General features: G+C 43.3%; 2 protein-coding genes across 8 annotated transcripts in view; both read left to right on the forward strand.

The window, feature by feature from the left end:
• The window catches only part of IL1RL1 (interleukin 1 receptor like 1), a 28754-nt gene extending 24080 nt beyond the window's left edge, over nucleotides 1-4674 (forward strand). For all 4 annotated transcript variants that reach the window (XM_070798381.1, XM_070798380.1, XM_070798382.1 and 1 more), the window contains exon 12: nucleotides 3259-4674. In XM_070798381.1, coding sequence (XP_070654482.1) covers nucleotides 3259-3644 — 386 coding nt within the window. In that variant the 3' untranslated portion in view covers nucleotides 3645-4674. The remainder of the gene's footprint in view (nucleotides 1-3258) is intronic.
• Nucleotides 4675-8280: 3606 nt separating this feature from the next.
• IL18R1 (interleukin 18 receptor 1) overlaps nucleotides 8281-15164 on the forward strand; it is a 37053-nt gene continuing 30169 nt past the window's right edge. The window contains exon 1 of one of the 4 annotated variants that reach the window (XM_070798387.1): nucleotides 8281-8821. The gene's annotated coding sequence lies outside the window, so the exon portion shown is untranslated. Of the gene's footprint in view, nucleotides 8822-9677; nucleotides 14530-15164 lie in introns of those variants that run through there. The other 3 variants (XM_019969834.2, XM_070798384.1, XM_070798385.1) reach the window with 3 other exon arrangements.

Genomic DNA, 15164 nt, shown 5'->3' on the forward strand with positions numbered 1-15164 from the left:
TGTGGGAGAAGGCGAGGGTGGGATGATTTGAGAGAACAGCACTGAAACATGTATATTGCCATATGTGAACTAGATCACCAGTCCAAGTTCGATGCATGAAACAGGGCACCCAAAGCCAGTGCACTGGGACAACCCAGAGGGAACGGAGAGGGAGGGAGGTGGGAGTGGGGTTCAGAATGGGGGACACATGGTGGATACACCCATGGCTGATCCATGTCGATGTATGGCAAAACCCACCACAATATCGTAAAGTAATTAGCCTCCAATTGAAGTAAATAAATAAAAATTTTTAAAAAGAAATGAACACATCACAGGTGAATCTGATTCATCCTGAAATATTCAGGTACTGTTAATGGCCTAGTACCAGCTTGCGAGAACTGTAGAGTATACAATTCAGGAGGATGTAACCCACATCTCTCCCGAGGTGCCCTTCTTCCTCCAGCTCTCCCCATTGGCTATTTGTGGACCCCATGGACTGTAGCCCTCCAGGCTCCTCTGTCCATGGAATTCTCCAGGCAAGAATACTGGAGTGGGTTGCCGTTCCCTTCTCCAGGGGATCTTCCTGACCAGGGATGGAACCCACGTCTCTGTTTCCTGCATTGGCAGGCAGATTCTTTACCACTAGCACCACCTGGGAAGTCCATGTCCTCTGATCTCACCTCAACTAAAATAAATTAAAAACCAACACCAAAATTCACTTTTCCCTTAGAATGATTTCATAACTGGGCCATGCAGTGCATTTCTTCTCATGACGGTTACCCGCCATCGGCTCTTTCAAGCCCACTCTGCACCCCCTACTCCATCCAGTGGCCTGATGACTGATCTTTATGGAAGGCATCATCTGCTTCACACCAGGCTGGGCCAACAGGAGGCACAGGCAGGGGCTCAGAGGGCAGGGTGTATCCCTGGTCCCCTCTGGGTGGGGTAGCCTAGGTAGCTGTGCTTCTCCCTGCTGAGCACTGGCTGCTGTTGGCTGGTCCTCCAGGTACACAGCTTGGGCTCTATAATGGTTCCCACCCTTCACACCTGGAGGGTGACTGTCACTCTCTGATGTTACCAGTTGTGGAGGTCTGAGCATCTCTCATTGATTTCCCTTGGCTCCGCCCACATCTTTTATAAGCTGTCCTTTCATTAAACTCTCTCTTCTCCATGCTTTCAAGTATTCTGAGATTTCTGTTAGGATCTACTGACACAAGGGCTCTGGCTGGCACCATTCGACACTGATTTCCTGCTTCCAACCCTGTGGACTGGCAGTCTTTGGCCCCTGCTCTCTAAGAATCTCTGGACTTTTTTTTTTTTTTTTTCATGGATGTGCTTCCTTCATCACTCTCTTCCCTCTTGCTTTGACAGCTGCATGTTTTACATGTTTTCAGTCCACCCAGAAGTTAAGGGAAATCACCGTAGAGTTGATGGTCCATAAACAGTGACTTGACAAACGGATCTCATCTTCCTTAAAATTTTCCTAGTTTCAATCAAATTAGCTTCTAAAAAAGAGACTACTGGGGGTTGGGGGGGGGGTGAGCAAAGTGGATCCAAGACTTCCTAGAGACTTGAGTCAGTTCAGAGAAGCAAAGGTTCCTGAGTTTGCGCTCTTTAACAAGAGAGTTAAAATTCTAAGTCAGAGTGAGAGTAGCACGGAAGTATATACATTACAATGTATAAAATAGGTCGCTGGTGGGAAGCTGCTGTACACAGCACGGGGGACTCAGTTGGGTGCCCTGTGATGACCTAGAGAGTGGGATGAAGCAGGGGTGGGAGGGAAGCTCAAGATGGATAAAGTAAGTGAGGTAAAGTTACTCAGTTGTGTCTGACTCTTAGTGACCCCATGGACTGTAGCCTACCAGGCTCCTCCCATGGGATTTTCCAGGCAAGAGTACTGGAGTGGGATGCCATTTCCTTCTCCAGAGGATCTTCCCCACCCAGGAATCAAACCCAGGTCTCCACATTGTAGGCAGACGCTTTACCGTCTGAGCCACCAGGTAAGTCAAGACAGACGGGATATGTGTATACTAATGGCTCAGATATGCAGATGACACCACCCTTATGGCAGAAAGTGAAGAGGAACTAAAAAGCCTTTTGATGAAAGTGAAAGAGGAGAGTGAGAAAGTTGGCTTAAAGCTCAACATTCAGAAAACGAAGATCATGGCATCTGGTCCCATCACTTCATGGGAAATAGATGGGGAAACAGTGGAAACAGTGTCAGACTTTATTTTTGGGGGCTCCAAAATCACTGCAGATGGTGACTGCAGCCATGAAATTAAAAGATGCTTACTCCTTGGAAGAAAAGTTATGACCAACCTAGATAGAATATTGAAAAGCAGAGACATTACTTTGCCAACAAAGGTCTGTCTAGTCAAGGCTATGGTTTTTCCAGTGGTCATGTATGGATGTGAGAGTAGGACTGTGAAGAAAGCTGAGCACCGAAGAATTGATGCTTTTGAACTGTGGTGTTGGAGAAGACTCTTGAGAGTCCCTTGGACTGCAAGGAGATCCAACCAGTCCATTCTGAAGGAGATCAGCCCTGGGATTTCTTTGGAAGGAATGATGCTAAAGCTGAAACTCCAGTACTTTGGCCACCTCATGCGAAGAGTTGACTCATTGGAAAAGACTCTGATGCTGGGAGGGATTGGGGGCAAGAGGAGAAGGGGACGACAGAGGATGAGATGGCCGGATGGCATCACCAACTCGATGGACATGAGTCTGAGTGAACTCTGGGAGATGGTGATGGACAGGGAGGCCTGGCGTGCTGTGATTCATGGGGTCACAGAGTCGGACACGACTGAGCGACTGAACTGAACTGATGGGTGATTCATGTTGTACAGCAGAAACTAACACAACATTATAAAGCAATTTTCCTCCAATTAAAATTTTAAAAATTTTAACAATTCTAAGTCCTTTTGCAGTATGTAAACTAATATTCTAGGAAGATAATGTGTAGATAATTCCTCTGTCCATGGAATTCTCCAGGCAAGAATACTGGAGTGGGTAGTTGTTCCCTTCTCCAGGAGATCTTCCCGAATCAGGATTGAACCGAGGTCTCCCGAATTGCAGACGGGTTCTTCACAGGTTGGGCTACCAGGGAAGCCGCAACGTGTGGACAATGAACCTGAATTCCAAGTCTCCTGCTATGTAACTGTAGGCTCCCCTTGATCTAAAGAACTCTCGACTGCTCTGCCTGGGAGAGGAGAGGGCTTGGCACTCGCGCGGTGACAGCTGTGTGCGGGTTCTTACCTCCTCCGCCGTGTCTTTTATCACTAGATGTAGCCAGCGCAGTGGAAAGCAGCATCAGGATGAGCAGGCGGCACCTCTTCATCCTCACTCCCGAGATCGTGCACAGCAAGGAGTTCACCTATGAGCGGGAGATCGCCTTGCACAGCGCCCTCATTCAGCAGGACTCCAAGGCCATCCTCATTGAAATGGAGGCTCTGTGCCCGCCTGGCGGCCTGCAGTTTGAGGAGCTCCAGGACTCCCTTAAGCATCTCATCAAAGTGCAGGGGACCATCAAGTGGAGGGAGGACCACGTGGCCAACAAGCGGTCCCTGAATTCCAAGTTCTGGAAACACGTAAGGTACCACATGCCACAGGTGCCAAGCCGACTCCCCAGGAAAACTCCAAGCTTGGCATCCTTGAGTGCCCAGGGGTAGCAGTGGTTGCTTTGATGGCGAATGCATCCCGTGTTGTGGAGCCGTATTTCTCCTAACTGGGTCACGCTGCTGTACCAGACACTGAGCTCCAGAAATAGGACTATAGCGGAGGGATTTCAGACCTCAGGCTTCTTGCTCTAACTTTACTTCCGTTTCCCTGATTCCGGGTGCATGTAAAATGCCCAGGGATTTTCAGCCTCAAGCTCCCTGACTCTTAACCTCACATTCCATCTCCCTTGGCTAGTCCTTCTCCATTGTGGTTTAGCATCTTCTAGCTACAGGAGCCTGGTGGGCTGCAGCCCATGGGGTCGCTAGAGTCGGGCACGACTGGGCGACTTCACTTTCTCCTTTCACTTTCATGCATTGGAGAAGGAAATGGCAACCCACTCCAGTGTTCTTGTCTGGAGAATCCCAGGGACGGGGGAGCTTGGTGGGCTGCAGTCTATGGGGTCGTGAAGTGACTTAGCAGCAGCAGCAGCTATACTCTTCCTCTCTCTCACTCTCTCATTCTCTGTCTCTTTATCCCTTGTCTATATTACATAATTTGAACATATTTTGAAAGTTTTAGAATTAAATTTTCATGTAATCTTAAAGAATACTCAGATCATCTCTAGCGGAACACTGGTATTAAATCTTCCTCACTCTGCCAGAACATGTTCAAGTTTATTCAACCAGATGCTTAATTTTTATCATCTCAATATTGCCGATTTTGTTGGTGTACCTTACTCAATTATCCAGTTGTCATTATATTTGTTGGTTTTGATTCTAAAATTTATTTCATATGAAAGAAATGAGAATAATCATACCAAAACTCCTTGTATTTCTGTGCTAATCAAATGAGAAATAGAAGTATTTAGACCAGAGTAAGAGTTCATGAAATAGTGACAACTTGTTAAGACATGTTCTTGCAATGTGGATTTCATTCTATGTCCTCTTAAGCAGAGGTCCCCAATCTCTGGGATCTAATGCCTGATGCTCTGTGGTGGAGCTGATGTAATAATAATAGAAATAAAGTGCACGAGAAATGCAATGCGCTTGAATCATCCTAAACCATCCCCCCCACCCCCCACCCCCCACCCCCGGCCATGGAAAAACTGTTTTTCATGAAACCAGTCCTTGGTGCCAACAGAGTTGGGGACCAGTGCTCTGAAGAGTGAATTCTCTCCAGATTCACTACCACCTGGAAGGACAGAGGCTTTTCTGATTCGTGAACACAGGATATTTTGGAACTGATTTTATTTCCTTCTTTGCATTAACTACTTGAAAGCATAAAGCCAAATCTGGAATCTTTCTATAGCAAATACACGGGCTATCATAACAGGGAATTGAAAATAATCTCTTCCCTAGCTCCATAATAAAAGAAACTGAAAAATTGGATGTCATCAAAGTTTCAGATGTCTGCTGATAATTCTCACCTTACTAGTCTCTTTGGGAGGGGCAGTTCCTTTTCAGAGAGAAGTAAAGTAAGAATTTTTCCAGGTTTACCTATTCATTTTTAAAATCACCTATTGATTAGCAGACATTTAAAATTTTGATTATGCCCAACTTATCAATTTTTGTTACATGGATAACATGTGTTCATTTTCTGTGTCCTAAATTTTTTTTTTTTGGCTTATCCCAAGGTCATGGAGAATTTGTCTTATGTACTGTTATGAACTGTATATGATTCCAGCTTTTATGTTTAAGTCTATGGTCTATTGTAAGTTAATATTTGTATGTAGAAATATCCCCCCATAGGGATACCCAATTACTTCAGCAACATTTGTGAAATACTTTTCATTCCCTACTGAACTGACATGGTATCTTGGTTAAATAGCTATAGACTATATATGTAAAAGTGAAAGTTGCTCAGTCATGTCTGACTCTTTGTGACCCCATGGACTATACAAGTCCATGGAATTCTCCGGGCCAGAATACTGGAGTGGGTAGGCTTTCCCTTCTCCAGGGGATCTTTCCAACCCAGGGATCAAACCCAGGTCTCCCCCATTGCAGGTAGACTCTTAACCAGCTGAACCACAAGGGAAGCCCAGACTATATATGTATGGATCTGTTCTTTTATTTTCCACGTATATGCTCATGTTAATATCACACTACCAAGATTACTATTGCCTTGTAAACCTTCAAGTTGGTTTGATTCCTCTCTGTTCTGTGAGATTGTCCTGACTATTCTAGATGGTTTGCATTTTCATATGATTTTTAGAATGTGTTTCAGTTTTTTTGAAAACTCCTCCTATGACTGAATATACAGACTCTATAAATTCTGTAGTTTGTGGAGAGTAGATATCTTAACAATGAGTCTCCCATTCATAGACATGGGTCTAGCCCCCCATTCACTGGGGTATTTCCTGTCTCCTAGCAGTATTTTATATATTTCATAGTAGATATCTTGCATATCTTTGAAAAAAAAATATCCTTTGGTATTTGATTTTTTAAATGTTTTTGTGAGTGGTATCTTTCTAGCAAAGTTCATTTTCCAAATTTCCATTTTTAGTATATAGAATTGCAATCTGTTGCACTGATGGTCTGGTAGCAAGCGATGAGGATGAAGACAGAACATGAAATCTGGTGCAATGGGTCAGCAGATCTGCAGCCTCTATTGAACTGAGGTGCAGAGTCCACTCTGAGTCCAGTTTTTATTCCTAATTGCAGACTACAAGATTTTCTCAGATCTTAATCTTTCTCAAGACACATGCTGTATTTTTTTTTTTTTTTTTTTTTATGAACACATGCTGTATTAATAACGTACTCCTAAATGTCATGGACTACACTGACAAAGTCCAGATCTCCTTGTGTTTACCCCAAGCCTTTCCCTTCTGGGCTAGTCTTGGGAACAATTAGCAAGTATGTAGGCAGTGTTAGTGCCTGACACTGACTAGCTTTCCAAGATCCATGCTTTTATGATCCCAGTCATACTCCCTTCTGGGTCTGGCCTTGGGGTTGTAACAAGGAGATTATTCTTAAGGAAAACATAAAAGATAATCATTACCATAGTTTCTTAATATATGCTATTTTTCCAGGTGCTATTTCTGTGAAATTTCTCAAAGCTGTGAAAGTACATTATTAGGAATTCCCACTACACAGTCAATTTCTATATATTCACCTTGTGTTTTGTGATCTTGATAAATTCATTAATTTTTTCCAACAGGCTTTTCTTGTAGATTTCAAAGGGTGATCAACATAAAATTATGCCCTCTGCCAAAACCAGTAGTTTTATTTCTTCCTTTCCAATCTTTATGCCTTTTACTTTTATTTCTTTACTAATTACAAAATATTTGTCCTAGATGAGAGCTGACGTCTTTATCTTGTTCCCCATCTCAGGAAAATGCCAAGCGTTTCACCATTAATTATGTAGTTACATGTAGCTTTCTTATAGGTGTTCTTCATCAGCACCTATTCATAAGAATGGTCCCTTCTGTTCCCAATTTCCCTAGTGTTATTAATCAAGAAACAGTATTGAATATTGCCAGTTGCTTTTTAATTGCATTTATTGAGAAATCCTATGGTTTTTCTCTTTTATTAGATGAATGACTTTGATTGGATAAAAAGAATGAAAATCACTCTCTTTAAGCCCTTTAACCTCTGCTATGGGTTTCATTTCTCATTTTTGTTTGAAAGATACAATCACAGGCCAGTCTAAAAATACATCCTGAGTTCCATCTGCTGATTTTTAAAAAAATGCACAATGTGGGAGTTGAGAGTTAAAGTTGTATTGGGGGCAAAATAAGGACTGCATCCCGGAGATAGCATTTCAGATAGTTCTGAGAAACTGCTGTGAGGAAGTGATGGGAGGAGCTAGACTATTTAGGAGTTTTGCAACCAAAGGCAGGTAGTTGGAAACATCAAAGGATTACTGTTAATTAAAGAAACCAGATGCTTCAGGTTAAGGAATTTAGCTCATTTCTATGTGTGGGAAGATTCAAGAGTCTGGGCTCACTGAAATCATTCCTTTGAGGTGCATCTCATCTGTCTGGGGGTCATATCCTGTATTTGCACGTCCTGAAGTGCCTCAAGCTTCACCTTAGGGAGCGGCTACATTCTGCTGACAGCTAGATGGCAGGTATTCTTTCCTTCCAGAGTGACCTTAGGGCTCACATTGGAGGGCTGAAATCGTGGATATCTGTGACATCCTTATTTACTGATACGGCAGGAAATGTTCCATTTCTCTCACCACACCATAAAAACTTACAAACACACCTCCTTTAGCCTCCTTTTCTTCTAACCCTTTTAAAATTTCAATTTAACACCCCTGTGCTTCTCTTTTACTTCCCAAGAGGGAACGCCCATCCATCAGGCTTAGCAGAAAGCCTTAGGACCCAGCCAGGACCCCAGGTCTTGAAACACCAAGTCCTCCGCACCTTTGGTTAGCCTCGGGGAAGCCGGGCCCCCCGGGTTAGGACTGCTCTTCTGCCTCCATGGGGCCGCCTGCCGGCCCAGCCCCTTCTCTTAAAGCGCAAATGCTCTCAGTCCAAAGACTGACTCCGGGACTCTGGTGCAAGCTGCCCGCTGCGCCCAGGGTGCGCAGCAGCTGCCCCGGCGCGCCCCCTCCTGGCCCCGGGGGGCCGCTAGCCAGCTTCGGGGACCTAGGCGCGCCGCCCCTCGCCGCAGCCTCCTCAGCCCCCTCGGCTCCCGGCTCCAGCGAGCCGCTCCCCGGAACCCAAGGGCGGGGCGCCCAGCGACAGGAGCCTGTACCCCGAGCGCGGCGAGGAGCGCGCACTCCGCTCCCAGTGCGCCGCGGACCGGGACACCCAGGACCCAGAACGCGCCGAACTTGGGACACCGGGACTCTAAGCGCCCCCATCCGAGGAGCATCCCCAAACTGGGAGAACCCCGGACCCGGAGCGCCCCCACGGAGGAGAAGCCAGACTCGAAGAATCCTGACCGGAGCAAACCCGGACGGGGAGTGTCCCAGACCCAGGACTCGTTCCCCGGCACAGGAGCAGCGAGCACCCCACTCGCAGCTGAGTTCTGCCAGACTCTTTGTTTTCATACTTTCCGTTCCTTTTTTTTTTTTTTTTTCTTTTTCTTTTCTTTTCTTTTTCAACCTTCTCTGTTTGCACTTGCGGTTCCTTTCTTGTTTCGAGGTGGGAGAAAGGCAGCAGGTATTGTTTCTCGCCTGCCTCCGCCAACCGAACCGTGTGGAGGAAGCCCCCGCCCTAGCCTCGGGACCCCTTCTGAAGGTAAGAAAGACCTGTCTTTTTCACCTTCACCTTCTTCCACTGTCCTCTGGGGCGGCCAGCCTCTGGGGCAGCATTTCTGAAAGATCAGTTAAATATGACGATGTATGAAAGTGTTCGTCGCTCAGTCGTGTCTGACTGTTTGCGACCCTATGGACTGTAGCCCCGCCAGGCTCCTCTGTCCATGGAATTCTCCAGGCAAGAACAGATCGAACAGAGTCGCCTTTATGTGTCTCCTGGATTGCAGGTGGATTCTTTACCGCTGAGCCGTCAGGGAACTCCATTATATATGTTATGCGTATAATTTTAAATATTAAGTATATGTGCATACTTACATGAATAATTGGTGATTCACCATCATCAACTTTCCCTGATAGTATAATTTTAGAGTCTAAAACCGTCCCAATTTTTTTTTTCTAGAAAGGTGAGAACAGGGAAAGGAAGTGAGAGTTTTCGTTTATCAAGCAGTTACTTGTGTCTGACGCTGTGTAGAAAACTTTTAGATGCTTCGTTTTCGATTTAGCCTCCTACAGGCCAAATGAAGTATGCTTCCTATTCTTTTTTTTTTTTTTGGCGGGGTGGGTGTAATTGCTTTAGGATGTTGTGTTGGTTCTGCTGTACAATAAAGTGAATCAGCTGTATGTATACATATATCCCCTCCCTCTTGAGCCTCTCTGCCCCTTCCCCCTCTAGGTCATCACAGAGCTCTGAGCTGAGCTCCCTGTGCTGTACAGCAGGTTCCCACTAGGTATCTATTTAATACATGATAACACACATATATAACATATATATACATGTACCGTATATATATATATATATATATATATATATATGTCAACCCTAATCTCAATTCGTCCCATCCTCCCTTTCCCTCCCTCTGTGTCCACGTGCCAGTTCTCTATGTCTATGTTTGTAGTCCTGCCTTGGAAACAGGTTCCTCAGAACTGTTTTTCAAGATTCCACGTATATACGTTAATATATGATACTTGCTTTTCTCTTCCTGACTTACTTCATTCTGTATGACAGACTCTAGGTCCATCCACGTCTCTACAAATAACCCTATTTCATTCCTTTTAGTGGCTGAGTACTATTCCATGTAACCCACTCCAGTACTCTTGCTTGGAAAATCCCATGGACGGAGGAGCCTGGTAGGCGACAGTCCATGGGGTCGCAAGTAGTCGGACACGACCGAGTGACTTCACTTCCTTTCAGTGTTCCGTGTAGCACCACATCTTCTTTATCCATTCATCCATCACTGGACGGGTTTAGGTTGTTTCCACATCCTGGCTATTGTAAACAGTGGTAAAGCATGCTTCTTAAAAGGAGGGGGCCCGAGTGCAGAGAGGTCTGGTAGTTTACCCAAGGGCATCCAGCTACTAAGTAACAGATTCCCAGATTCACTCCTACATTTTCCTGATTTCAAAACCTTTGCCTTTACCTGAGGTGCCTCCCAGGGTTTTAGAACCCCAGCAGCTGTACAGCAGTTATCAAATAGATGCCTGGGCTGTGCCTTCAGATGCAGGTTCCTGAGCTCAGTGTATTATTGAAACACCACACCCTTTTGGTGCTGTTGTCCTGGGATCTGGAACCCCATTGTCCAATGCAAAGGCCTTGGATGGGCTGGGAGGGAGCACTGGTTTGATCCCTGGCTGGGGAACTATTGATAAGATCCCATGTGCCACATAGTTCAACCAAAAAAAAAAAAAAAATCAAAAATTACAAAGCAAAAGAATGATAGACTTGAATGCATAAATATAAAATTGTCCATACGTTAAGACATCAAAACAGGGATTGAAAAGGAAAACTATGCAACAAATTGAAATTTTGTAACAAATTTCTTAAAAATTTAAGAACTGGATTAAAAAAAGCATGAAGACATGGATATAAAATAGCTGAAAATACATGATTGGTATTTTGCCTCATTTATATCCATAGAAATGCAAGTTAATAAGCCATGAAGTAAAAGCCACAGAGAGGTAATAAGTCATGAGTGGTAAAAGCCACTCTTTTACCAATTTAAATACCCAATCAGATTTAAAGAAGGGGAGAACTCAATGCTAATGTGGGTGTAGTAGAGGAATATTGTTTTGTGCTGGTGTGTTAGCCGCTCAGTCATGCCCGACTCATTTGTAACCCCGTGGACTGTAGCCCACCAGGCTCATCTGTTTTTCCGGGCAAGAATACTGGAGTGGGTTGCCGTTCCCTTCTCCAGGGGATCTTCCTGACCACGGGATCAAATCTAGGTCTCCTGCATTGCAGGCAGATTCTTTATCACTGAACCACCAGGGAGGCCCAGGTCTTGTGCTGGTGAGGGGCATGAATTATTACATTTTGGGTACAGTTTGGTGGTATGCATTTATCATGTTTAGAATATATTCTTTGACTCATAGATATACTGCCATGTAGTATGCTATGCTAAGTCACTTCAGGCACATCCGACTCCGTGTGACCCCATAGATGGCAGCCCACCAGGCTCCCCCGTCCCTGGGATTCTCCAGGCAAGAACACTGGAGTGGGTTGCCATTTCCTTCTCCAATGCATGAAAGTGAAAAGTGAAAGTGAAGTCGCTCAATTGTGTCCAACTCCTAGCAACTCCATGGACTGCAGCCTACCAGGCTCCTCCATCCATGGGATTTTCCAGGCAAGAGTACTGGAGTGGGTTGCCATTGCCTTCTCCGGCCATATAGTAGCACCAAGAAAAAAATAAGAAATACTGAAAAATATTTGGTTGGCCAAAAAGTTCCTTCTAGGTTTTCATACACTGTTACAGGAAAACCTGAATGAACTTTTTGGCCAACTGGTAATAATAGCTCAGTGATATTTATCACTCACCAGACACTTCGCAGCAGTAGCTCATGTAACCTTCACATTTCTGGGAGGTAGTATTGTTATTCCCTTTTATGGGTAAAGTGATTGAGGAACAGAGATGGTAAGTGACCAGCCCAATGTTATTCAGCTGCTAAAGAGTAGAATGAGTTATCTATTTTATGCATACTATCAATAGTGTATATGGATCAATCCCAATCTCCTGATTCATCCCACGTGCTCCTTTTTCCCATTTGTATCCATGTGTTTGTTCTCCACATCTTTCTCTTTCTGCTTTGTAAATAAGATCATCTGTACCAGTTTTTTTCAGGATCCACATATAAGGATTCATATATGACATTTGTTTTTCTCTTTCTGACTGACTTCGCTCTGTACAACTGTCTGTATAAAAATAGATAACTAATGAGAACCTGCTCTAGACCACAGGGAACTCTACTCTGCTCTGTCATGACCTAAATGGGAAGGAAATTAAAAAACCAAACAGGGGATATATGTATACATATAGCTGCTTTCCTTTGCTGTACAGTGGAAACTGACACATTGTAAAGCAGCTATGTGTGTGTGCCGTCGCTTCAGTCAGGTCCCACTCTCTGTGACCCTATGGACTGTAGCCTTCCAGGCTCTTCAGTCCACGGAATTTTCCAGGCTAGAATACCGGAGTGGGTTGCCATTTCTTACTCCAGGGGAAGGAACTATACTCCAATAAAAATTATTTGTTTTAAAAGGGTAGAATGAGGATTCAAATCCAGCCAGTCTGGTACCAGAGGCTGTACCCCCAAAACTGATCTATGCTGCCATAGATCACTTTATAGTAAAATAATAAAGTCATTTTATAGTGAAATATATCTTGTAAATTATAAAATATCCATAAGAAGGAATATCATGTGGTAGTTAAATTCATAACAAAGAGTATTTTTTGACACAGGAAAAGGATATTTCCTTAAGTAGTAACTACAGGATATGAGATGATTTTAAATCTTTATTTGAAAATATACAGAAAGAAGTATGAACCAATGCTGAAGTATGATGCACATTGAAATTATCTTCTTCTTTTCAGTCTTTATTTTATAAATGTTCCATAATTGGAATATATTACTTTAGAAATCAGAAAAAATTTTTTCAAAGAAAGAAATAAAAAGAAAAATTTAAGAATTATGAAAAGGCAAAAAAAAAAAAAACATGGTATCAACATCAAACATAACACTAAAAATACTCACCAAACTTCTTCCATGTAAGAAATGCAATACTTATATCCTCCTAAATATATCTTATTGATAAGTAGCAGGATGTCTATGACATTTATCAGAATAGCTTTTCTTTTGGAAATGACTTTCATAATTTAATATCTTAATGTCTTAAATCCATAATGAGTACATTAAAAATTTTATATATACACATACAGAGAGCAGTGCAAATACCAGCTAATCTGTATACTGGGATCTTCACATGTTGCATATTGAAACTCAGAGTTAAATCATCAGAATGCTGAATAATCTCATAATAACTTCATCTCTTAGCAGACCTTGAAAATTTTAAAAATAAAACAAAAAAACCCCAGCAGTGTCCTTTACAAGGCTGTGTTGACCTCAACCAGAGGAAATGAAGCTTTTCATTCTACCTGAGATAAGAGGATAGTGTTAATAATAAAATTGTGTCTGTGTGTGGTCGAGGGATTGATTTCAAACCATAGATGTATTCTAATTTGGTTATGATCAGTTGGTACTTTCCACTCATACTATATTCCTTTGTATTTACATTATTGAGTATTCTCTCTCAGAAATTACATCAAAGGCTTGGTGATGTTATTCCTAAGGCTTAATGTGAATGGTTTGTCAGGTTAGCCATTAAACTTCATTGAGGATTTGGGCATTAACAATATTCTAAGAGCCTCTTGATGAAAGTGAAAGAGGAGAGTGAAAAAGTTGGCTTAAAACTCAACATTCAGAAGACGAAGATCATGGCATCTGGTCCCATCATTTCATGGCAAATAGTTGGGGAAACTGTGACAGACTTTATTTTTGGGGGCTCCAAAATCACTGCAGATGGTGACTGTAGCCGTGAAATTAAAAGATGCTTAATCCTTAGAAGAAAAGTTATGACCAACCAAGACAGCACATTAAAAAGCAGAGACATTACTTTGCCAGCAAAGATCCGTCTAGTCAAGGCTATGGTTTTTCCAGTAGTCATGTATGGATGTGAGAGTTGGACTATAAAGAAAGCTGAGCGCCGAAGAATTGATGCTTTTGAACTGTGGTGTTGGAGAAGACTCTTGAGAGTCCCTTGGACTGCAAGGAGATCCAACCAGTCCATCCTAAAGGAAGTCAGTCCTGAATATTCATTGGAAGGACTGATGCTGAAGCTGAAACTCCAATACTTTGGCCACCTGATGTGAAGAACTGACTCATTTGAAAAGACCCTGATGCTGGGAAAGATTGAAGGTGGAAGGAGAAGCGGGTGACAGAGGATGAGATGGTTGGATGGCATCACCGACTCCATGGACATGGGTTTGGGTGGACTCCGGGAGTTGGTGATGGACAGGGAGGCCTGGCGTGCTGTGGTTCACGGGGTCGCAAAAACAGGGCTGAGCGACTGAGTGACTGAACTGAACTGAACTGAGTGGTGATTAGTGAAAGAATTATTTGGGGTAGAGAGACTACCACACCTGTAGGAATCCTGCATAAAGATTTGCTCATTTAATCGCTCAGTACTTTTTGGAGATAGGCCTTCTTATCAACACTATTTTGGTAATGAGCAAATAAGCCTTGTGACTTCTAAGTGACTTGCTCAAGGTTGCACAGCCTGTGAAGACTCAAGCAGGAATGCCAGCCCAGTTTTGTATGTCCCAAACTCCAAACTCTTTCCACCGTGTTTCACTTCCTTTACAGGTATGTGTTATATAAGGAACATGGGTTTGTTTATGAGATATTCAGTCTTGATCTATGAACCCCAATGCACCCATTTTTGTATTCTCTCTCAATTTGTATTATAATTAGTCAAACAAAAGATGGGTTGGATTAGTATCAAAATTCAACACAGATTTGAATTCATTGAGTCCATTTAGCTTAGGCATCTGGATTGTATAAAACTTTGAAATTTGGGAGTTTTTCTATGGTTATGTGAGTAAAGACACACCTCTTCCTTTTTAACAAGTATTAATGAGTGCTTACTATGTGGAAGGCATTGACTTTAGTCATACAGTGATGAGCAAGATAAATGTAGCTCCTAATTTGTGAAACAGAGAAGGCAATGGCACCCTACTCCAGTACTCTTGCCTGGAAAACCCCATGGATGGAGGAGCCTGGTAGGCTGCAGTCCATGGGGTCACTAAGAGTCGGACACGACTGATCAACTTCACTTTCACTTTTCACTTTCATGCATTGGAGAAGGAAATGGCAACCCACTCCAGTGTTCTTGCCTGGAGAATTCCCGGGATGGGAGAGCCTGGTGGGCTGCCGTCTATGGGGTCACACAGAGTCGGACACGATTGAAGTAACTTAGCAGCAGCAGCAATTTGTGAAAA

The sequence above is a fragment of the Bos indicus genome, chromosome 11, assembly GCF_029378745.1.
Source record: "Bos indicus isolate NIAB-ARS_2022 breed Sahiwal x Tharparkar chromosome 11, NIAB-ARS_B.indTharparkar_mat_pri_1.0, whole genome shotgun sequence".
NCBI classification, from domain to species: Eukaryota; Metazoa; Chordata; class Mammalia; order Artiodactyla; family Bovidae; genus Bos; species Bos indicus.